Here is a 25,258-nt window from a genome sequence, read left to right as displayed (position 1 = left end):
ATTACTATAGAGACGTCTTAACTACAGCCCCCTGTAATCATTTTATTTATTTTCATTCAGTTGACTCTCATGACGGAAACCTGGAGTGGAGGTTTTTATTGTAGGCGTGAAGATACTTCAACATCAGGTCTAGACGATAAAAAGCTACACTGATCATTCGTGCTCGGCTGCCAAATGTATAGGTGTCCCCATAGTATTTCAATTGAGGAAGTGTAATCATAATCATCATTTTAGCAATCCATGGTAGACGTCCATCCTAATAAAAATGCCCCTCATCCTGCTGATTTGAGCTGCTGAACGGTATTTGCACTTGAGATGCATTTATGGATGATAAAATTAACTTGCCATTTCTAAAAAGTTTAGAACAGTGGGGAAATTAAGGTTAAGGTTAGGTTCGCAGTGTGATTAAGGTTAGGTTTAAAATCAAATTCTAAGAAGAAAAATTGTAGAACTAGGCAGGGTTTATTACTTTGTGGCTGTGGTAACTAGTGACGACCAGGCACAACTCCGATATCAAGTGTTTTTTCTCAAAGTTGCTAGGATGTCACAGGTCCTACTTATATCAGTACACTCATAACAACCTAATCATTACGAAACTTCTATTAGATCAACTAAGCCACACGTAGCAAATAAGCCATTATATGTTTTGTTAACCAAATTCGACAGTCTCTCATTGACCTCCATACAAAAACTCCTCATCAAGAAAAAAAGAAAAAAACTTTTTGGGGCCCAGATATCCCTCTCGCTTCACCCCTTCCTCTCTGATATCATTCTATAGGTTTTTGAGCATCTATTTAAAATAATTACAGATGTTATTAGACAAAGACAACCAGAGCAACATATAGCAGGGAGTTCCAATATGATCATAAAACTACCGACGGGTTATATTGATCGCTGAGAATGACTGTCCATAATTTATTGTATTAGTCATCTCAGCAATTTCTGGTTTTGCTCATCAATAAACAGTCAATAGACATGAAATCATAAAATTACACTAAAACTGTGTAGGAAATCATTAAAGACTTCATGATAACAACCCAAGTGTTAAAAGGAGCGGAGTTGTTCTTTAATAGCTGGCTTTTACATGGTGGCTGAAAGGGTCTCTCTTTGAAACCTGTCAAGTGACAGTGGTCAAGTCTGGGAAAACCTAGCCATTAGCCAATCAGATCCAATACTACCCTTCAAAGACTGCTTCAAAATAGCCAGGATGCTAGACAGTGAACGGTTGGCACCACGAACTGCCATACAAGTTATTTTAACACAGCACTTGTTTGACTATACAAAGATTTTGATTAGATTTTCTGAATGAAGACAGAGACCCTGGAACCTTTAAATCTGATAAGCTGTTTAACAGTACCATGGCTCAGAAATAGTAATCCTGGTAACGCTAAGAAGTACTAGGAAAAGCTTGCCCCTGACCTCAGTGGAAACCTCAGTAAAGAGGCATACTTAGGGGTCAAAGGTTCAGGCCATCCAAAACAGCCTCTGAAAGTGATACAACTTTTACTAATGCACCTTCAGTTTCGTCTCGGTCGTATTTGTAGTTTTATCAGATGGCGAAGTTATGATTTTATGCAAACCTCAGAAAACCATCTGTCTGTTTTGGTTAAGTTGAACCTTACAGGTCCTTTGGTTGGCCTCAGCGATGACCCCATGGCAGGGTCAAGGTCTTTTCCTCTGGGGATCTCAGCTGTTATTGTTTCTTCCTCATCTATTATGTTTTATTAGGAGGGCTGTAGAGCAAGGAAGAGAAAAAACAAGTACCTGGTGACTCAGACCTCAACCATTTCCTTTTCTCCCACTCAGCCAGTTGTACACAGAGACATCAATCAACAGGGCCAGTCAAAGCCTCAATAACAGTTGCATAAATTGCCTATTCCTCATTTACATTACATTTACATTTAAGTCATTTAGCAGACGCTCTTATCCAGAGCGACTTACAAATTGGTGCATTGTATTTGGTAGAAATAATTCCTTAAGTTCTAGACCTCAGCTGAATCTGGTAATGAATGATGTGGCTGTTGGACAAGTTGAGGAGACTAAATGACTTGGCTTTACCTTAGATTGTAAACTGTCATGGTCAAAACATAGATTCAACGGTTGTAAATATGGGGAGAGGTCTGTCCGTAATAAAGAGATGCTCTGCTTTTTTGACACCACACTCCAAAAAGCAAGTCCTGCAGGCTCTAGTTTTGTCATATCTTGATTATTGTCCAGTCGTGTGGTCGAGTGCTGCTAGGAAAGACCTAGTTAAGCTGCAGCTGGCCCAGAACAAAGCGACACGTCTTGCTCTTCATTTTAATCAGAGGGCTGATATAAATACTATGCATGCCAGTCTCTCTTGGCTAAGAGTTGAGGAGACTGACTGTATCATAAGAAACATTATTGTGATGAAAATCCCAAATTGTTTGCATAGTCAAATTACACACAGATCTGACACCAACACTTACCCCACAAGACATGCCACATTTTGTTAGGTTACAGCCTTATTCTAAAATGTATTAAATCGTTTTTTTCCCTCGTCAAACTACACACAATACCCCATAATGACAAAGCAAAAACAGGTTTTTAGAATTTATAATAAAATAAAAACCGGAAATATTACATTTACATAAGTATTCAGACCCTTTGGCAGCAATTACAGCCTCGAGTCTTCTTGGGTATGACGCTACAAGCTTGGCACACCTGTATTTGGGGAATTTCTCCCATTCTTCTCTGCAGATCCTCTCAAGCTCTGTCAGGTTGGATCGGGAGCGTTGAGGCACAGCTATTTTCAGGTCTCTCCAGAGATGTTCGATCTGGTTAAAGTCCGGGCTCTGGCTGGGCCACTCAAGGACATTCAGAGACTTGTCCCGAAGCCATTCCTGCATTGTCTTGGCTGTGTGCTTAGGGTTGTTGTCCTGTTGGAAGGGGAACCTTCACCTCAGTCTGAGGTCCTGAGAGTTTTGGAGCAGGTTTTCATTAAGTGTCTCTGTACTTTGCTCCGTTCATCCGTGCCTCGATCCTGACTAGTCTCCCCGTCCCTGCCGCTGAAAACAGCATGATTCTTCCACCACCATGCTTCACCATAGGGATGGTGCCAGGTTTCCTCCAGACGTGACGCTTGGCATTCTGGCCAAAGGGTTCAATCTTGGTTTCATCAGACCAGAGAATCTTGTTTCTCATGGTCTGAGAGTATTTAGGTGCCTTTTGGCAAACTCCAAGCTGGCCATTTACTGAGGAGTGGCTTCCGTCTGGCCACTCTACCATAAAGGCCTGATTGGTGGAGTGCTGCAGAGAGGTTGGTCCTTCTGGAAGGTTCTCCCATCTCCACAGAGGAACTCTAGAGCTCTGGCAGAGTGACAATGGGTTCTCGTTTACATCCCTGACCAAAATTGCTCAGTTTAGCCGGGTGGCCAGCTCTAGGAAGAGTCTTGGTGATTCCAAACTTCTTCCAGTTAAGAATGATGGAAACCACTGTGTTCTTTGAGACCTTCAATTCTGCAGAAATGCTTTGGTACCCTTCCCCGGATATGTGCCTCAACACAATCCTGTCTCGGAGCTCTACGGACAATTCACTCAAACTAATGGCTTGGTTTTTGCTCTGACATGCACTGTCAAATGTGGGACCTTATATAAACAGGTGTGTTCCTTTCCAAATCATGTCCAATCAAATGAGTTTACCACAGGTGGACTCCAATCAAGTTGTAGAAACATCTTAAGGATGATCAATGGAAACAGGATGTACCTGAACTACATTTTGAGTCTCGTAGCAAAGGGTCTGAATACTTATGTAAATAAGGTATTACTGTTTTAAAAAATTCATAGATTTGATCAAAATTCTAAAAACCTGTTTTCGCATTATGGGGTATTGTGTGTAGATTGTTGAGGATTTTTTTTATTTAGTACATTTTAGAATAAGGCTGTAATGTAACAAAATGTGGAAAAAGTCAAGGGATCTTAATGCTTCCTGAAGGCACTGTATTTATTTTTTATTTCTTTATGTAATTCTGTTCTTGTCTATTAATGTTCTGTATTATGTCATGTTTCATGTTTTGTGTGGACCCCAGGAAGAGTAGCTGCTGCTTTTGCAACAGCTAATGGGGATCCTAATAAAATACCAATACCAAACTCATATTCATTACTTGCCATTCCAAATAAAGTGAAATAGTTTTTGCTCAAATCATTTAAAAGCCAAATTCTTCGGTGTAGGCAGGGCCGTAAGTAAATAGGTAAACTGGGAAATGACTAAATAATTAATCAGGGCGATTTTTCCACAAATAGACAGATATTTACTTTTCCATGGTAGCAAGATCTCATCTATTCTTGCAAACTTTCTGTAAAAATGTGTTGTAGTATGTTCCTTTATTTCTTTAGGTATATGAATACCGAGTATGTCCACTTCACCGTCAGACCATTTTATCAGTAAACTACACGGTTATGTAAAAGTAAAAAATGCTGTGATCCAATACGATCCAATACGTTTGATTGTAATCCAGATAGGCTGTGCAGGGATCCAGATTGCGGATTTAAGAGGACATTTGAGTGGTATTTTACACCTGGAGTTACTATGCATAACTTTTACCCATTGTATAAGAGATTCTCCAAAATTAAAATAGTCCAGGCATTTGTATCTAAATTATAGACGTACTTTATCAAAAGCCTTTTCAAAATCTGCTATGAATACCAGACCTGGTTACCTATATTTTTTTAATAGTGTTTTATTGTTTCATGTACTTGTCTATATTATCTTCCATGTAAAAAACCTGTCTGATCAGGATGAATAATATTCGACAACAGCTTTTAAATTCATTTTTAATTCATTTTTAATTCATTAAAGCATTTTGCTAGGATTTTTGCTTCACAACACTGAATTGTAAGGGGCCTCCAGCTTTTTGGATTGACTGGATCTTTATACTTACCACATGGATCCTGTTTCAGTGATAGTGAAATCAAACCTACTTGCTGTGTCCATGCTAGTTTACTGTTTTTATAGGAGTGGTTAAAACATAGTGATCAAAAATCCCAAGTGGTGCAGTGGTCTAAGGCCCTGCATCTCAGTGCAGGAAGTGTCACTACAGTCCCTGGTTCAAATCTAGGCTGTATAACATCTTTGGCCCAGCGCAATTGGCCCAGCGTTGTCCAGGGTAGGCCATCACTGTGAAGAAGAATTTGTTCTTAACTGACTTGCCTAGTTAAATATTTTTAATTCTTTTAAGTTTCATATACCTCAACTGGTATGCCATCCAGCCCTGGAGTTTTCCCTGGCCTAAAGACTGTAATTGCATCAAGAAGTTCCTCTGCAATTTGGCCCTCACACAAGTCTTTCTGTGCAGCTGTTGATTTTACACTATTATTAGTAGAAAAATCGTTACAGTTAACTTCAGTTAGTGGAAATGGAAGAGACTGAAAAGAGAAAATTCTGTATTATAATCTCCCACCATAATAATAGAGTACAGTCGTGGCCAAAAGTTTTGAGAATGACACAAATATTAATTTCCACAAAGTTTGCTGATTCAGTGTCTTTAGATATTTTTGGTCAGATGTTACTATGGAATACTGAAGTATAATTCCAAGCATTTCGTAAGTGTCAAAGGCTTTTATTGACAATTACATGAAGTTGATGCAAAGAGTCAATATTTTCAGTGTTGACCCTTCTTTTTCAAGACCTCTGCAATCCGCCCTGGCATGCTGTCAATTAACTTCTGGGCCACATCCCGCCTCTTGAGGATTGACCACAAGTTCTCAATGGGATTAAGGTCTGGGAAGTTTCCTGGCCATGGACCCAAAATATCGATGTTTTGTTCCCCGAGCCACTTAGTTATCACTTTTGCCTTATGGCAATGTGCTCCATCATGCTGGAAAAGGCATTGTTCGTCACCAAACTGTTCCTGGATGGTTGGGAGAAGTTGCTCTCGCTCTCGGAGGATGTGTTGGTACCATTCTTTATTCATGGCTGTGTTCTTAGGCAAAATTGTGAGTGAGCCCACTCCCTTGGCTGAGAACCAACCCCACACATGAATGGTCTCAGGATGCTTTACTGTTGGCAGGATGGTAGCGCTCACATTGTATTTTCCGGACAAGCTTTTTTCCGGATGCCCCAAACAATCGGAAAGGGGATTCATCAGAGAAAATGACTCTACCCCAGTCCTCAGCAGTCCAATCCCTGTACCTTTTGCAGAATATCAGTCTGTCTCTGATGTTTTTCCTGGAGAGAAGTGCTTCTTTGCTGCCCTTCTTGACACCAGGCCATCCTCCAAAAGTCTTCGCCTCACTGTGCGTGCAGATGTACTCACACCTGCCTGCTGCCATTCCTGGGCAAGCACTGTACTGGTGGTGCCCCGATCCCGCAGCTGAATCAACTTTAGGAGACGGTCCTGGCGCTTGCTGGACTTTCTTGGGCGCCCTGAAGCCTTCTTCACAACAATTGAACCACTCTCCTTGAAGTTCTTGATGATCTGATAAATGGTTGATTTAGGTGCAATTTTACTGGCAGCAATATCCTTGCCTGTGAAGCCCTTTTTGTGCAAAGCAATGATGACGGCACGTGTTTCCTTGCAGGTAACCATGGTTGACAGAGGAAGAACAATGATTCCAAGCACCACCCTCCTTTTGAAGCTTTCAGTCTGTTATTCGAACTCAATAAGCATGACAGAGTGATCTCCAGCCTTGTCCTCATCAACACTCACACCTGTGTTAACGAGAGAATCACTGACATGATGTCAGCTGGTCCTTTTGTGGCAGGGATGAAATGCAGTGGAAATGTTTTTTGGGGATTTAGTTCATTTGCATGGCAAACAGGGACTTTGCAATTAATTGCAATTCATCTGATCACGCTTCATAACATTCTGGAGTATATGCAAATTGCCATCATACAAACTGAGGCAGCAGACTTTGTGAAAACTTATATTTGTGTCATTCTCAAAACTTTTGGCCACGACTGTAATTTGTTGCTTGTGAGCTCGATAGATTAGTAAATATTTTAGAAGAAGTGTGGGTCATCATTATTTGGACCATATAGATGAATTAACCGCATTTCTTTATCTTCCAATAGCATATTTAAAATGATCCACCTTCCTTTGAGACTTAGTGGAAAGCACTATATACAGTAGATATAAACCAGTATTATTGCGTTATCAGTGTTGAAATGTTGTATGCTCTGTGTAATGTAGAGCTCATAGATCATAGGAGACCAATGTCTAATGCGACCACAAATTAACACAGGTCCAGCATTTAGAACCAAGACGTTTCCAGATAAATTCCAATGAGCAGTGTATGACATCTGCACAGCATCATTATGTGGTCAACAGAGAGATGGAAACCCCCTGTGTCAAATGAAATACTAGCTTTCAAGTGCATCACTGTACTCTACTCCATAATGTAGCCATAATGACCCAGTAAAATAGTAGCTAGGGTACAGAAATAAATGTCCATAATGTAGCCATAATGGCCCAGTAAAACAGTAGCTAGTGTACAGAAATAAATGTCTATTTGGACATTGAAAGAGTATCACAAAATGCCTGACGAATGGCCAGCAAGGTACTGTAGTGTATTTATCAAAATAAACATGACATCTATTGGTAATTGTATGTCCCGCCATCCCCTTCCTGTGTCCTCCCTATTCATGCAACAAGGCACCCTGAGCAGTAATATCCAGCATTACATTTGACCAGAGACAGCTGAGTAAGGGGGTCATTTTTATTTAGTCTGGCAGTGTTGAAACCCCATCTTATAAAGCTCTCTGGGCCTGGCACTATGTAATTTAATGATTTGGTCGAGATTGATGGAGTCTGTGAAAAAAAGCGTGGGATCAATTTCATTAAGCCAGCTCAGGGGTAGCGTGCCGCTCTGGCAGGAGGAGGAGAAATGTGCTGCGAGGCTAGAGATATATACAGTGGTGTTGAAAGATGCATTCAAAAGACGCTGCTTTAAATTAAACATGGTAGACAAACAAAGGGAGAGATGTACCTGATGTAGATTATAACATTTGTTTAAAATCTTTAAAAAAATGTAAAAAAAAAATTTGATCTGTACACCTTGGTATGTGATTTAGTGTGTTTGAGTTCATCACTAAATTACTTAATGTCATCACCATGGCAACACTAGCTAGAATCACTGAAGAGGGATCAGTTGCAGCCTATAAATAATGGGAATAGATGTGTATGAATTGAATTATCCTTGATCTGTACATCAATGGCAATATATTGGACACCCATATAGGCTACCTATAGATTCTATGGTGTAATTATTTAAATCAATGGTCTCCACACTTAGTGAATGGTGTGCTCTCTGAAAGACCTCTACAAATTAGGGTTGCTTCTTTCTTGCTTGCTGTTTGGGGTTTTAGGCTGGGTTTCTGTACAGCACTTTGAGAATATCAGCTGATGTACGAAGGGCTATATAAAAATAAATTTGATTTGAAATTTGGTTGTAGAGTGTAAATTAGTGTGCTGCTCTAGTGTCGGGTCTCAACCCACAGTGAGCTCTGTGTGTGTGCTGGGAACCCTCTCTTCCCTCCCCTCCCCTCTCCTGCTCCTTGGTGCACAACCCTCCCCCACCACCTCTCATGTTGGCAATCTCGACAGGGCCCATCCCCATGTCACCGCGCTCACTGACGGATGGAGGAGGTTGCATGTCGATATCACACTCCTGTAGAGAGAGAGAGAGAGAGAGAGAGAGAGAGAGAGATATGACTGTGCACTGGCTGGAAGATGGAATTCCAAGTGGTTCACAGTGAATCTCCAGCTCCATTGCTGGGAAGGAGGGATGACTGGGGGGAGAGAGGGATGGAGAGATGACTGAGGCATAGGGATGATGACCCTTACTATTCTCCACTCTATTTTTATTCTGTTTGGCAGTGGTGCGCATGCTCTAACACATACCAGCAAACAAACCCTTCATTGAATGGTGAATGGCTCGCAGCCATCTAGCCACATGCCTGCTATGTTGGTGTATCTGTGTGTCCTGGGGCATTTCACGCAGGGCAGATTGGGTCAGTGAGTTTGCTGAAGGGTGTTATGTTGCAGCAGGCAAAGCTAGCTATGTGGAAGCTATGTGGGAAGTGTTATTCGTGGTCTGCACTGTTGTCACCGATGGACGTGTTTCTAAATCTGACAGCATATACTGTGTAAAAGCACAGTGCCCATATATTAAATATAGGCTTCGGCATGCCTTATATAACCACTGTATTCAACTGATTTGTGAAGAAGCATGACTAACTCGATCTCCTCCTTTTGTGACTCCAGGCTGAACCCAAAGAGCCGCACCAGTATCCCAATGAGGTATGGATGTGTTCTTCACGCCCTTTCGTCACTAACCAATGACGCAAATCCATCACAAATAACACGACAATTCAGTTATTGCATGAGGCAAGATGTGTCTGTGCAGTCACAATAACACATCACCTAGCATCAGTATTGCAAGCACTTACCAGTTCCAACACCCCCAACCCACACATACTGATCTATAATTCAAATGCACCCTGACCACAATCAGATATATTTTATCACAGATGCCATCAAACTACAACCACTCTAGTTTAGTGGGAATTGTCATCATATAAAACCAACAAACAACAACCAACTTCCAGCTGATGATTAGTTCCACTTTATGCCTGTATGTGGCCTGTCCAGTTTGCCTCACGTCCCTGCACTCGATACTGGGTATAGCCACTTCATGCTGTCACTGTAGTCATTGTGGCTGTTGTTTGTGTGTCTCTCAGCCCAGCCTCACCGCGCTCCCCCTCCTGGCCGATGTTCTCTGCATCCTCCAGCCCCCAGCCGGCCTCCTCCACCTCCAGTGACTCCTCCCCCATCAGGTGTGTCACCACGACACGCCAATTCTGCCCACCACTCCAGCTTCGCTCACACCTCCTACCCACAATGCTAATTCTGGACCTTTGCACTGCCGCACACCCTCCTCTTCTCCCCCACCACCGTGCATGATAACTGACAGACAGTTCCTGATCACTCTGAGAGGCTTACCCTTTTCACACTATCATGCCAACTTGAACGGCACTGTACTAGCTCGGATTCATTATTTCCTTCCCAACAAGAATCCAGCAACTACGGCAGATGTGTAACCAGGCCTGCAAAGTACAGCTTGGCTCAGCTCAGTAGTGTGAAAAAGGTATTAGTAACGTGGATCAAGGGCTCATCTTTGGTTAATGCACTTTACAGCCAGTCTATCAGACTTCCAAAGGTTTCTATGCATGTAGCCAGGTAATTCAGATGAACTCCAGATTATAAATACCTTGAGTCAGGTCTAGACAGGTTTAGAATAACCTTGGGCCATTTTTTAGAAGCTGTGTAAATATCTGTCGGAAAATAAGTCTACTGACGGTAACTCTTGCAGCCAGATTTATAGCATATTCATTGCTGCATTTTGCTTTACAAGGACATATTTTCTTGTCCAACTATATAAATGTATTTATATGGCTCGATGATTATGGGGGAAAAGTGAATTGTAATCACACCAAGACTTTCCATACGGGAGCAATGACGACGTTATGAGACACTGATACAGTCGGTGCTTTACCTTTCATTGCTCCCAAGAGATAGCTAGGAGTGGAGGGACACTCAAAGTGCCCAATGTGATATCCTGGTGAGTTGGATTATAACATGTCATTCTTCCTCTCCCTTTTTAGTGTCCCAGGCAGGAAGGCTAGGGCCCTCTACGCCTGCAAGGCGGAGCACATCTCTGAGCTCTCATTCATCGCAGGGACCATCTTTGAAAATGGTGAGTATGGACCACTGTGACTGTTATCTAAGTGAAAAATGTGGGATGGTATTATTCTAAAACCTTACATTGATTGGTCAGATTGCTGGCCTGCAATGTGAGTAGTCCTCCTCCTCCTCTTCTTCGTCCTCCCTGGTACCAGTGTGTGGTGGAGGAGGACCAGCAGCAGCAAGGAGGGCCAGGCTGAGGCTTGTCATTACCTTGCCTTACCTTTTTTTATAAAATCTTCTCCAGGGATGAATCTGATCCTAGCCAGGCTTCCAGGATCCAGTGATCCACTCGTGCCTTATCTTAATCATCCCGCAACCACAGCCTTATTTACACTGAATCACGCCTCTGTCTTAATTTTTTCCCAATGTTCTTATTAAAATAGATACAAATAATATTAAAGCTAGCTGAGGAGAGATTTACCTCTCACCAATCAGAATGACATTTACTGTAGACAGAGCTGCAATTTGAGCGAGTAGGGTTATAGATGAAAATAGTTATTTTGATTTTATGAAATACACTGTCTGAATGTTAAAACCCAGTGTAGACTGTCTTCACAGGTCTCTTAGTACCAGAAGGATTATAGTGTATATCTGGTTGTGTCCCGGGTCTTATGCTTAGGGAACAGCAGAGTTTAGCAGCGTGGGAATCAGCCACACACCCACCCAGGTTGCTGAGGTGCAGGAAGAAAGATGAAAAAATGATTGAATGATGCCTTGGTCAAAAGTAGTGCACTATATAGGACAGGGGTTGGCAACAGGTGGCCCGGGGCCAAAACCAGCCCATGAGAGATTTTAGTTTTGGGGCAAAAAATAAAAATGAATTTCATTTAGTAAATCTGTTTACCAAGTATTCCCACGAATAAAAATAGATATGTGATCGTGTCTCAATGTAATCAAGGTATGAAATTGTTATTTTCAAATGCAATATCTTTTTGGGCTTAGTTGTGGTCAATTTGCAGCGTACAAATTCATATAATTATGTTCCGGCCCCCCGACAAAAATTGTCCCGCGGCTGAATCTAGTTGCCTACCCGATATTGGGGATAGGATCCCATTTGAGGCACACCCTAGGTCCATAGCTCTGGGGAGGGTTTGCCGAAGCCTTCCTAGGTACCAAAACAAGACTAGGGGCTCTATTCAATCCGTATCGTGGAAATTCAGCGTTACAGTGTGATTGAAATTTAAAGGCAATGTTCCCACATTAGCGGTGACTGCATTCACGGCAAACGCTGCAGATGTCGGCTCAATAGGAAATGACCTTTACATTTCTGTAACTAATCTGTAACTCTTCAGTGATACATATTGAATAGAGCCCTATGTCAGTCAAGACCGAATCGAGAGTTTACACATTCATTTGTTTGCAAAAGTTCTCTTAACGCTGAGTAAACCTGTCATTTATCAGTCCCTATATTTGATTTGTTCAAAATGTTTTTGAAAAAAAAATATATAGAAAACACAGGCTAAATGAGACATTTACAATTTTAATTACCCCTGTAAGTTGTAAATTCTATCTATAGCCAGCCCGATATGGCTCTTCAGGTTTCACACGTCATACTAGCTTGGGTTATTTCAGGAAGAGGGTGGCTTGGGGTCTCAGTGCTGCTAGGGGTCACGTTGTACACTGGGGTCTTGTTCATCCTATACCGTCTTCACAAAAAGGTACGTAGCGGTGTGTGTCGCCCCTTCTCCCGTTCTTCCCAAAGACACCCGAGTGCAACCATCCCAGCTGTCAGTAGCCACTCACCATATGGATCTCTGCTTTCAAATGGGGACTCTAACTGTCCTGTTGAATAACGCAAGGCAGTTAACTGTTGAGAACAGCTAAGCTATGTGCATCTGTCTCTGGTCCCTTAGTTCATCCCTCGAGGGAGCCTGGCTGGCTGGAAGGCATCCTAGACGGCAGGAAGGGCCTGATTCCAGAGAACTACGTGGAGTTTCTGTAGCCCTGGACCAGGACTGTACTGGAATGGGGAGACCACGCAGTTGCACTGTGCCCCTACAACTTATTGGATGAGTCTGGAGCACAGAGCGCTTCCTGCTGTGCATGGTCATGAATCTGGAATTCAGCAGCAGACTGATGTGTGTGTGTGCGCGTGCGTGCATGCATGAGATGCATTCGAGTTGTTGCGACGAAGGCTCATTCCCATATTCAGACAGTCCTTGTGTCATTAAAATGCACTGCCACTTCTTTTAGCGTCTTCTATTATCAGTTGGGAGGGGCTTCGGAAGACATTTTAGTTTTGGGATACGAAAAGGGGAAAAGTTCACTCTGCAGCCCTACTTCTCTTCCAGTGTACAGTACAGTCTGTAGGAATGAAGATGATTGTGTAGGGAGCTTTCATCTCTAAATGATGGGGGGTGTTTTTCAGTGAATACTGCTATAAATGTGAGCACTTGCTGCCTTGCCCGGTATTCCCCTAGACAAGACAGAACACAACTGCTGTTTACCTACCTGCACATTATAGAGGTGGGAGCATCCTGAATGTCTTTACTCCCTGTTTGACAGATTTTGTAATAGCTTTTTTTTGCTCAGAACTACTAGGTGAAATTGTCTCGATAAACCTGGAAAGGAAGTTAACAGAACTGTTTTCATTTAGGATAATAAACATTTTTTTGTATTTTATTTTCATTTCTTAACATGTATATAAATGGGGAGTGTTATGTGAAACTAGACTACTTTGTTCATATGTAAGCCTCGTATTTATAATAATTTTCAAAGATGAGATCCTGAACTGTATTCTTTTGGGGTGTAATAACATTTGTAAATACATGACATTTGATAAGATCACATTTTTTAACTAGCAAATTTTATATTTTGTATTGTAGCATACTAAGTTAATTTTAGCATCTCAGTTGCTAAATTTGTCGTCATTTGGTTCATGGCCATTGGGAGCCTTAATATTCTTTCTGATCAAATAAATCATGAACAAAAGGTTGTACAGAATGTCATCTATTAAAGATAAACAAACTGGCAGAGCTGTCCTAGTTTCTTCATGTCTCGGTGCCTTGGATTTTATAGACCTGTTCTAAGTAATGCTAACCCTACTTCATACAACGGGTGGGTCTAATGCTGAATGGTTAAAAAACACATTCCAGCCGGTGTCTACTCAACAAGTTACCACCGGCTAAATTTATGACGTTGAAATGCCTATTTACTCTGTTCCATCTGAGTGCGCAATCTACTGTCTCATCCCAGCCAGGCAATTTAAAGACTAGCTCTACACTGTAAAAAGCATCTAGACATTATCACCCATTTCTTTTAGACTAGCATTTGATTTTCAGATTTGTATTAACCTTGCTGTCTGTCTCGCTGACATGTGCAACATTGTTTCAATATTGAAATTCGATCTCCAGCTATCGCAAGACACACCTGGGTCATATTCATTAGGCACCAAACAGAACAAAACGGACTATGAGCTCGATTCAATAGCACGATTGAAATGTAAAGGTAATTTTCAATTGAGCTGACATATGCAGCATTTACGGGGAATGCAGTCTATGTGAACGTGCGAACATTGCCTTTAAATTTCAATCGTGCTATACCGCAGATCTTCCTCGATATGGTTTGAATCAAGCCCTGAAACAGGGAGGGACCACCTGAAGATGTTCAATAGGAACCCCCCCCCCCCCCAAAAAAAAAAATTGGTTTGCAAAATGTTGATACATTGTGCCCAACTAAATATGACAGAATAGGATTGTGATTACAGAGCTGGCTGAGATAAAAGCGACACTTCACCGGAATAAAAAAATGCACCTCATAATGGACGTTGTAGATTCCCTGTTCGCATGCTCCAGATAACACACCTCCTATCCATGACCTCAGACTTCAAACAAGCTATGTTAGCAATGTATGGTGCGTTCAAGAGAACTGGGGGGGAAAAAAACTAACTCTGACTGGGAAAAATTGTCAGTGATTTTCAGGTCGGATAAGTTGGAGCTCTAGGATGATGACAGAGTTCCCGACTTGTAATTAGAGTTGGATGACCATTCAAAACCATTGGAGCTCGGTTTTCCTAAGTACCCAGTTGTCTTGAAAGCGCCAGTAATTCCTTAAACACATAGGATAGGCTTACGGTCATTTCTCAAGTGGTGAACAGGTTCCCAGCCCCAGAAGATTTTTGACAGGCAGCCAAAACATTTTCATAATATTCAGTGATATGGAAATTGTACTTTTTTCAGCTCTTTTTGACTTTTATGTACATCTGACGCATTTGATGTCATCCAGCGCAGTTAAGAAAAAATAGTCATCCATCAAGACATATTTGGAGACCTTAGAAATTACTTGTGAATGAGAAACCCTTTATTTTAGATTTATATGGAGAAACAACTGATAACCATCTGAGGTCATGAAGCGAAGCTAGAGCACCCAACCAAAGAACTACACAGATATTGTAGTCAGGAGAAAATATCGACATTGACTACTGAAGAGGTGTAATAGAGAGGTAATACATATATTTTTTTAAACAAATACACAACATATATTCTTTACATTGGATTACATTTACAGAACTGAAATACGAACAACAGACGTTAATGAAAGCCATATACCAGTGAAATATGATCTGCCCTTAATCTTTAAAGATAATATTTGTATGTATTTTATACAGAAAATAGACTTTCTCAACTAGTATGAAGTTGAAACGAGGTAGTGAATGAACATTATAGATTATTTTAGGCAGTTTGTGGTGCGTAGACCAGGAAATGAGGAAAGTCAAAGACTGAGTGACAACCTTCCTCATTTCCTATTCATTATGAGACGTGGTAGTGCAAATTCTCTCCGGTAGATTACGTTCAAACACAGTTTTTACCTAAAAAAAATAAAAAAAAAATGAAAAAAAAAAAATCATTCGAAGCGACTGGTTAATTCTCACAGCAATATACAAAATACCAAAGCCTAGACCATTACAAAATATTTTAAAATAAAATAATAAGCACTATAATTGGATAATAAGTGCTACTGTAAATGTAACTGCTTGAATACTTATGTTCTCTCTGCTTTGGTCACTCTGTTGTACTATACAAAATATACTCCAGTCCCTCTTCCCCTCCCAATACCCTGATTTTCTAATTTTCTAAAACACAGTGCTTTCATAGTCTTTCCCATTGATTTATATAATTTATAGTTACTTACAAGTCAGACATGTTTTAACACTGTCTAAGTACATATGCAATACATCCATCTTTGTCAAACACAAACAAACAGAAAAACAAAATAATGACCGTCTTACTCATCCAATGTACAAAATGATTGAGTAAAATTATTCATATCAAAGAGGATCAAACTGATATTGAAAATATTGTATTTTTTAAAAGAAACCCATTTTCTAAAGAATCGATAGTTAAGTTGTCCTGAATTTAAACCCAATTTTTATGGCTCTTGGTCTCCCTTTCGCAAGGCTTTAAGTCTAACTTTTTTCCCCAGATAGGAATATACAGGTATGTAAAATTATTCTGTCAAAAGTTGTCATGAGACATGATATAATCAACAAACTGCTTCACTTTCACGAGATATGTTATGCTACTGTATGTACATCTACGGCAATGCAGTGATTATTAGGATGTGATCAAGCTGGTTTGTCCAATTGAAAACCAGAACTGAGACAAAGTCCTCTATAAAACTTGTATGAGAAAGTAATCCAAAATATGTCAACCTCCCCCCAAAAATACACGATAGACACATACAGGGAACGCATACAGAGAGGAGCACCAGGGGGATCCATCTCACATGGTCATTCCATCACTCTGACTGAGAAGAATGGTTGAGCTAGTTAGCCTACATGGCTACCATTTTGTGTTTGTTAACTAACCTGGCCTAATGATTATGAACGAACCTTGAATGAAACACAATACTAATGCCTTTTAGCAATGTTTCTGCACTTGCACTCCACAAGCATTTTACTTGTCTGTCCTTGGTTTTCACATGGCATAAGCTGGTGTGTGTGGTGAGTACATCAAATGAGATAATTACTTCTACACTATATATACAAAAGTATGTGGATACCCCTTCAAATTAGTGGCTATTTCAGCCACACCCGTTGCTGGTAGGTGTATAAAATCGAGCACACAGCCATGCAATCTCCACAGACAGACATTGGCAGTAGAATGGCCTTAGTGAAGAGCTCAGTGACTTGCACCATCATAGGATGGCACCTTTCCAACAGGTCAGTTCGTCAAATTTCTGCCCTGCTAGAGCTGCCCCAGTTAACTGTAAGTGCTGTTATTGTGAAGTGGAAACATCTAGGAGCAACAACAGTTTAGCCACAAAGTGGTAGGCCACACAAGCTCACAGAACAGGACTGCCGAGTGCTGAAGCGCGTAGCGTGTAAGCGTCTGTCCTGGGTTTCAACACTCTCACTACAGTTCCTAACTGCCTCTGGAAGCAACATCAGCACAAGATCTTGTGAATAACAATCATTACTTCTATTCCCCGTTAGCTGGTGTAGTTCATTTTTTTTTGCAATATTCCTTTCATAAATTAGCACTCTGAAGTATAGATTAATACAGTGCCTTGCAAAAGTATTCATCCCCCTTGGCATTTTTCCTATTTTGTTGCATTACAACCTGTAACTTAAATAGATTTTTATTTGGATTTCATCTAATGGACATACACAAAATAGTAAAAATTGGTGAAGTGAAATGGAAAGTGGTGTGTGCATATGTATTCACCCCTTTGCTAGGAAGCCCCTAAATAAGATCTGGTGCAACCAATTACCTTCAGAAGTCACATAATTAGTTAAATAAAGTCCACCTGTGTGCAATCTAAGTGTTACATGATCTGTCACATGATCTGAGTAGATATACACCAGTTCTGAAAGGCCCCAGACTCTGCAATACCACTAAGCAAGGGGTACCACCAAGCACCATGAAGACCAAGGATCTCTCCAAACAGGCCAGGGACAAAGTTGTGGAGAAGTACAGATCAGGGTTGGGTTATAAAAAAATATCATTAACTTTCAACATCCCACAGAGCACCATTATAAATCCATTATAAAAAAATGGAAAGAGTATGGCACCACAACAAACCTGCCAAGAGAGGGCCGCCCACCAAAACTCATGGACCAGGCAAGGAGGGCATTAATCAGAGAGGCAACAAAGAGCAAAGATAACCCTGAAGGAGCTGCAAAGTTCCACAGCGGAGATTGGAGTATCTGTCCATAGGACCACTTTAAGCCATACACTCCACAGAGCAGGGCTTTACGGAAGAGTGGCCAGAAAAAAGCCATTGCTTAAAGAAAACAATAAGCAAACACGTTTGGTGTTCGCCAAAAGGCATATGGGAGACTCCCCAAACATATGGAAGAAGGTACTCTGGTCAGATGAGACTAAAATTTAGCTTTTTGGCCATCAAGGAAAACGCTATGTCTGGTGCAAACCCAACACCTCACATCACCCCAAGAATACCATCCCCACAGTGAAGCATGGTGGTGGCAGCATCAATCTGTGGGGATGTTTTTCATCAGCAGGGACTGGGAAATTGGTCAGAATTGAAGGAATGATGGACGGCGCTAAATACAGGGAAATTCTTGAAGGAAACCGGTTTCAGTCTTCCAGAGATTTGAGACTGGGACGGAGGTTCACCTTCCAGCAGGACAATGACCCTAAGCATACTGCTAAAGCAACACAAGTGGTTTAACGGGAAACATTTACATTTCTTGGAATGCCCTAGTCAAAGCCTCAATCCAAATGAGAATCTGTGGTATGAGTTAAAGATTGCTGTAAACCAGCAGAAGCCATCCAACTTGAAGGAGCTGGAGCAGTTTTGCCTTGAAGAATGGGCAAATCCCTGTAGCTAGATGTGCCAAGCTTATAGAGACATACCCCAAGAGACTGGGGTATGACTGGGGACTGTAATTGCTGCAAAATGTGGCTCTACAAAGTATTGACTTTGGGGGGGTTGAATAGTTATGCACACTCAAGTTTTCAGTTTTTTTTCACAATAAAAAATATTTTGCATCTTCAAAGTGGTAGTCTTGTTGTTTAAATCAAATGATACAAACCCCCCAAAAATCTATTTTAATTCCCGGTTGTAAGGCAACAAAATAGGAAAAATGCCAAGGGGGGTGAATACTTTCGCAAGCCACTGTAACAATGTTATGTCAACTAATGTGAGAGGACGGCTAAATAAATTATGTGTAACAATTACACAGTTCTGTTTTTCCATTTTGAATAAAAATTGACAAAATCTGCAGTTTGGCACTAGAATAATACATACAGGTGACTTTTAAACCATCACAATGATGCAAAATGCAATGCCATCATGATGATGATGTGGCAAGTGACATGTTGCTTCTTGAAAATCCTACATCCTACATGCAAATCATTTTGGGACTGTTTCAACAGTAAACCAATGAAAAAAATACCAAAATATATCACTTGAGTGGATTTTTCTTTTAAGCTTGGGTAATTGAACAATTTGTTTGCAACTCCCAGAGAATAGTGACTGTGCGTGCGTATGCGCTCTAAAATTCAGCTTGACGGATCATATAAAAAATAGATACATACGTTTTAATATCATATGAACAAACAAACAAACGCGTTCAGGCCGTTTCCTTTTTGCGCTCTCTCTCACTCACTTGGTGTGTATCACCAATCATATGATCATTAGTCAATTCTGCAAACTCCCATCCCATCTCCCTAGCCCAATGCTGCCATTTTCATTTAACTCGCAAATCATGGATGGTTTTATCATGCGTGAGCAGTCTTGCTTTTATCATGAAGACAACCTATTACACACATAAAAGTTGATCTGATTTTCTAACTGTTGAATTATGATATACTACAGGGTTTCCCAAACTCGGTCCTGGGGTCCCCCCTGGGTGCACATTTCGTTTTTTGCTCTAGCACTACACAGCTGATTGGAATAGTCAAAGCTTCATGATGAGTTGGTTATTTGAATCAGCTGTGTATTCCTAGGGAAAAAAACTAAACTTGGACCCAGGGGGGCCCATTACTGACTTTGGGGAACCCTGATATACTGTCTGTGACATACGCTCAGATATGGGCAGGAACCTTCTATTCAACCTAATGTTTGAGCATAACAACTGCTGAAAGGTTGCGGAGAATGGAATTGAACATATTGTTGGTTTTATTATTTACTGTACACTTCACTTCTGGGGATCATTTAACTACACATTTTAGAAAATAAACATGGCTGCTTAGAAAGAGAACAGACAAATACATACAAAGGTGTTTATATTAAATTCCTATGCAAAATACTTGCTTTTGACAGTTTGAGAAAAATGGCTATGGAAAGCTTGTAAAGCTAAAAAAAAGGCACGTTTTCCCTTTTCTGATATTCTTGCGTAAATGTTTCAGCGGTCTGTGCATGCATTAAATCAATAGAAAATATTCCTCTCTTTTTGTTGTTAAAATTTGATTCCTCCAATCTCACAATAATCAAGTGTTTTGAAGTGATTCACGGTCTGAACGCGATTCCAGAACAGTTGAATCCTTGTTTCATCCAGAAGGGTCAGTTAGTTTGTTGCCATGTCGCTCATGGTCAGTGTCAATCTTACACTCCTGTTCTCTCTCTTTTTCACATTCTCTATCCACCCAAGTCCTCTGAGAACCGATTTGAGTACACACTCTCACTACATTAATCCGTACTGGTAGGTGACCTGGTGGGACGTCTGCAGGGAAAACAGGTGGGTCTGGCTGGCGAGAGGGGAGGCTGGGGTTTTAAGGCATTGTCATGGTTTAAGGCATGATGAAACAGAAGCGGCTTGACACTCCCATCTTTGAATTTTGGTATCTGGTTGGTGATGATCTCGGCCAGCATCTCAGGGAACTCCACACTAAGGGATTTATTCACAAAAGTGTAGAAGCAGATCTGCAGGAGGCCCCCCACCATCTGTGGAAACAACCAGGTATTTCTTTAGAGGTCTTTCACTAAGAGCACAATGGCAACAACAGAACAACATGCCAGGGTGTATAGCTACAGTTTGGTACAGCACACACTATGTCAAACCACTCATTGATGCCATGATGAACAACTTTGATATTGATAGCATAGCTGGACAATTAAGCTTGTAATACATTCTAATGGTCTCATCTCTAACTCAAGAGGTTCACAAATACACACACAAAAAAAAACAGTCTTGCTTGCTCTTAATACATATTGGATCTCTGTAACAGGTATTCAAGTCACACTCTTCCAGACTTGACTCCCTGATATAAGGTACTCCAACCAAGAGGAAACAGGTTGATTTATTGGTATGCTGACGAGTAGAAGAGGTGATGAGTATGCATGTACACTCATTCATTTCATTTTCTTTGTGTTTATTAAGACAGGATAGTCCTGGGTTCCATAACTACCTGGAAAACGTCAGCAAGTGTTACTGAGTGTTGCTGAATGCTGTTGTGTGGCTGTGGGAGCAGGTGGGCTCAAACTCACCTCCTGCATGGAGTCCAGTAGCTTAGTGAGTTGGTAGAACCTCTGCCAGTTCTGGCTGGAGTTCTCTTCCCGCTTGACGATGGCCTTACCCAGCTCCTTGATGTAGGTCATGCGGATCTCATCAAACACAGCCTGGCTCTTCAATCCATCCTTTGGTACTGTGGGGAAGAAGCAAGGGAGGGGTTCAAGCAGACATACCATCTTACTCATCGTGCATGATTTGTTTTAGTAGGCAATGTATGTCAATATAGTCCTCACGTCTCTGTCGTTACAAAAAGGCATAATAAAGAGTTTCGGATGTCAAGGACGCAACCTCACTCAGTCAACCAATATTCACACAATAGAAAATATGACATTCAGTTAGGTTAGGCCAGGAAGGAGTCTTTCAGTTTTTACCCAGAGAGTCTCCCAGTCTGAACACTGCCCGTTATCCTGCCACTAACGTCTCGCCACTACCGTCTCATACAAACTGACCTCCATCCCATCCCAACCACACTTAGGTATATGGAAAATATGCAAAACCACAGGTAACAATGGGTTTTATGAGGCCCCATTCTTCCCTGATGAGAGCCAGATGAAGGATCTACCCTTGACTGAAGGGTTCTGGGATCTTGGACTTGGGCCCAGGCAAAACTGCACTCAATGGACAAGAGATTATGCAAAACAACACAGGAGGTTAAAGGTAAAATACTCTCCAATTGTGTTATCAGATGAGAGATACAAACTGGCTTTCCCCTGTATACTTTTCTGGTTTGGATGTAGCTAGTGATGTCCTTTTTCAAACATGAAAGAGAAGGATTTTATGCCTACAGTCTAGAATAACTGACAAATGACTATTTACGAGTGGTACAACGGATCACAAAACTCACGGTTCGGATCACAGTTTTGAGTCACGGATCGGATCATTTTTCGGATCAGCCCTCCCAAAAAAAGTGAAACAAATATAACTTTGCTTTCCATTTATTACTAAAATAACACTTAAAGCAAGGAACTTTTCAATGTTTAAATAAAATATTAGAATAAAATATTCAATACGCAATTGTTAAATTAAAGTGCAATATGAGGCATGATACCTTCTTCCTTTGAACAATAGTGAATGAAAAAATAGCCTGTGTCCACATCATAAAAAAAACCTGAGCTTATAACTTCAAATTCTTTTTCAAAAAGATAAGGATGTCTACATTGTCTGGGGAGAGGGTAGACCTCTTTACAGTCACTATGTCCCCTGCCGTGGAAAACACCCTCTCACTGGGAACTGAAGTGCCAGGCACAGCCAGGTAGCATCTTGCCATCATGGCAATGTGAGGGTATTTACACTCATTGCTTGCTGCCTTGTAGGATGCCACCTCTTTGATGGTGTTGGCAAATGTCTTGCCTGTGTCCTTGCTCGCAAAGGTCTCCCCGAAAAGCTCCTTCATGGCCAAATTATTTTGAAGGAGATTCCTCTGAGTCTGCTCTGTGGCTTGACCCTGCTCTGTGGCTTGACCCGGCTCTGTGGCTTGACCCGGCTCTGTGGCTTGACCCTGTAGAAAAAAATGACATGGTCTATTAAATTAACTAATTATTTATTTTCATAGAACTATAATTGTGGCAATAACATTTAATGAAAGCCATTATTATTCCAAATCAAAAATGGATGATTCTAATAGCAATGGCATAGACTAAGATTAGACTGCAGTATATTTAAGTAATTCACTCATTTGTTTTTGTACCTCTTCAGTGGCCACAATCTCATTGTTGAGATCACTGTATGTCCTCCGGCGTAGGGCAGGGTCTAGGTGAGACAGAGACTTGAACCTTGGATCCAGTGCAGTACATCTATGAAGGTAGTCCTGTACATTAAGGGGGGTATCTGGGGTTCAGGTCCTCTCAAACGGCAGCCTTGACATCTCTAGTGATGGTGCCGTCTTCCTCACTTGGGGCCATGGATTGTAGAATCCTTGTTTTCAGAGGTAGGATCATGGACAGACGGTGCAGTTTCAGTGCTCAGTAGGGTTGTAACCGTTTTGAGGGGTTTGAGCACTTGGAGGACCTCCTCTGCCACTTTCACGTCATCATCAGACAAGGTGACGATATCTTCCTTTTTTTTCAGGGTCTTGTCTGTCAGGGCAGAGTATACAGCTGCCTGCTGCTCAAGATAGCGCTCCAACATGTCATAAGTGGAGTTCCATCTTGTTGCGACATGGTGTATGAGCTTGTGGGTCGGTAGCTGTAGGATTTCTTGCTTGGTCTTAAGCACATGAGCAGCTGTTGTGCTTCGGTGGAAGAAGAAACCACCTTCCTGATCCTCCCAAAGAGGCGGTCCATCTGGTTCACTGAGATTCCCCTTTGGGATGCTAAATTGATCACATGTGCAAAGCAAGCTACCTGTGGCACCAAGCCAGCTTCTATCACTGCACTTACTTGGTATTATCTGTGGTGGTTGGTATATTGCTATTGGGCCTCTCTAGCTTCCACTCTGCTCCTAGCAGTACCTGCTCCAGATTTGTGCCTGTGTGACTCTCATAGGGAGGGGGCGTGTCTGTAGCACCGGACTTCGCATCTCCCTCTCCTCTGTGGTGTAGTGAGCAGTCACAGTCACGTAGCTTTCCGTTGCCCTGGAGGTCCACCTGTTTGTGGTGAGGGCAACAGAGGATGCCTTGGATAATTCATCAACAATTAAGATCTTTTCCTGTTCATAAAGATCTGGCACGATCTTCATACTGAAGTATATTTTTAAACCCTTTGTTTTCCACAACAGAGTATGGCCTCATGTCTGCAGCGATAAACATCCCAATAGATTTGGTGATGGCTTTAGCCCCGTCTGATTCTGCAGCAAAGGGCTGCTTAAATGCCACAGTGAGAAGTTATTGTCTCTTGGCTGAGTTGGCTCCCATCACTGACACACCAGGGTGATGACGCTTTAAATGTGTGGCCATGCCCGATGTATTTCCATGATCATACGGCTTTGTTGTGGCACAATGCCTACACACGTGGATCAACTACGGTCCGTTACACCACTACTATTTACAATACTAACAGGAGAGAGGTCTGTAGGTCTATAATAGCAGGCGATAGGTCTACATCGATAAAAAGTGGTCGCCTGGCATATTTCTTTTACATTTCTAGTTTGAATTCTGTAGATAACATTATCAATGAGCCAATCAAAATAAAACACTTGAAAACGTGTACATTCTGTCCTGGTTGGAAATAAAATCAAGGAAGATTGCTCACTGGTTTAAAAAAAGCACAGCTCTGCATGTAAATGTCATTTTCATTTCCTTAGGAAGCAATCAAAACACACTAAGTGTGTGCGCTTTCCAAAACCACTCATTTTGAGTAATTTGGAAGGCATAAAATCGTTTTTTTCCCCCCAGTCAATCCAAGTCAACAATGTTGCAATAAACAGTATCTTCTGCTTAAATATGGTTTTGTAATGGCTTGTCACGCTGGGAGTCCCCCCCCTCCCCCCCGAGGCCTCATTTGTACAAAGCTCATTCAAAAGCTGCATCTTCAATTTGTCTGGTTTACCTCCTCTTTCTCTTTTCTCCACTTATTTTTGAACAAATCTGAGAAGTCAAAAAAATGTGTTCTGCTTTTCCCCAGCAAACTGCATCAGACGGCCATAATGAATAACTGTTTTAATCTATGGATTCATTTATGTTATTTAAGATTTGAAATGTAAATATGTTATACCTGTGCTGAGCAGCAGCAGGACTTTCATACACAGGTACTCGTCGTAGGACACCTGCAACCTCACAAACTCAGTGGAGATCTTCAGCATCTGCTCACACTGGTCAGTCATATAGGGCAGCTTCATCCTCTCGCTGAGACACACACACACACACACACACACACACACACACACACACACACACACACACACACACACACACACACACACACACACACACACACACACACACACACACACACACACACACACACACACACACACACACACACACACACAAAGTGACAGTTATAATCAGACCAACACCCCGTTTCCCTCTCTGCAATTCACATAGTGTATAATGACCGTGACAGTTATGCCTATAATACTGCTGGAGATACAGAGTGTTGAGGATCTGGGCTAAGAAATCAGCCCTAATAGGATGGACAGGATTTTCCCACCCAAGTCTACACCCCTTGGATTTCTTCCCATTTTATTGTGTTACAAA

The 25,258-nt window shown here is 41.4% G+C and overlaps 2 protein-coding genes across 7 annotated transcripts in view; one reads left to right on the top strand and one right to left on the bottom strand.

Moving 5' to 3' along the window:
• Positions 1-13,679, top strand: part of LOC106567493 (rho GTPase-activating protein 26) — a 118,210-nt gene extending 104,531 nt beyond the window's left edge. Inside the window, exons 21-24 of one of the 3 annotated variants that reach the window (XM_014136786.3) lie at positions 9,225-9,260; positions 9,701-9,796; positions 10,625-10,716; positions 12,560-13,679. In XM_014136786.3, the coding sequence (XP_013992261.1) occupies positions 9,225-9,260; positions 9,701-9,796; positions 10,625-10,716; positions 12,560-12,648 (313 nt within the window). In that variant the 3' untranslated portion in view covers positions 12,649-13,679. The remainder of the gene's footprint in view (positions 1-9,224; positions 9,261-9,700; positions 9,797-10,624; positions 10,717-12,559) is intronic. The other 2 variants (XM_014136787.3, XM_045693395.2) reach the window with 2 other exon arrangements.
• Positions 13,680-14,987: 1,308 nt separating this feature from the next.
• Positions 14,988-25,258, bottom strand: part of LOC106567492 (glucocorticoid receptor) — a 103,541-nt gene continuing 93,270 nt past the window's right edge. For 2 of the 4 annotated variants that reach the window (XM_014136782.3, XM_014136783.3), the window contains 3 exons: positions 24,774-24,904; positions 21,099-21,256; positions 14,988-20,555 (listed from right to left, as the gene is read on the bottom strand). In XM_014136782.3, the coding sequence (XP_013992257.1) occupies positions 20,301-20,555; positions 21,099-21,256; positions 24,774-24,904 (544 nt within the window). In that variant the 3' untranslated portion in view covers positions 14,988-20,300. Of the gene's footprint in view, positions 20,556-21,098; positions 21,257-21,305; positions 23,708-24,773; positions 24,905-25,258 lie in introns of those variants that run through there. The other 2 variants (XR_001320085.3, XM_014136784.3) reach the window with 2 other exon arrangements.

The sequence above is a fragment of the Salmo salar genome, chromosome 13, assembly GCF_965601325.2.
Source record: "Salmo salar chromosome 13, fSalSal1, whole genome shotgun sequence".
Classification (NCBI taxonomy): Eukaryota; Metazoa; Chordata; class Actinopteri; order Salmoniformes; family Salmonidae; genus Salmo; species Salmo salar.
This window is presented reverse-complemented; position numbering and strand designations above follow the sequence as displayed.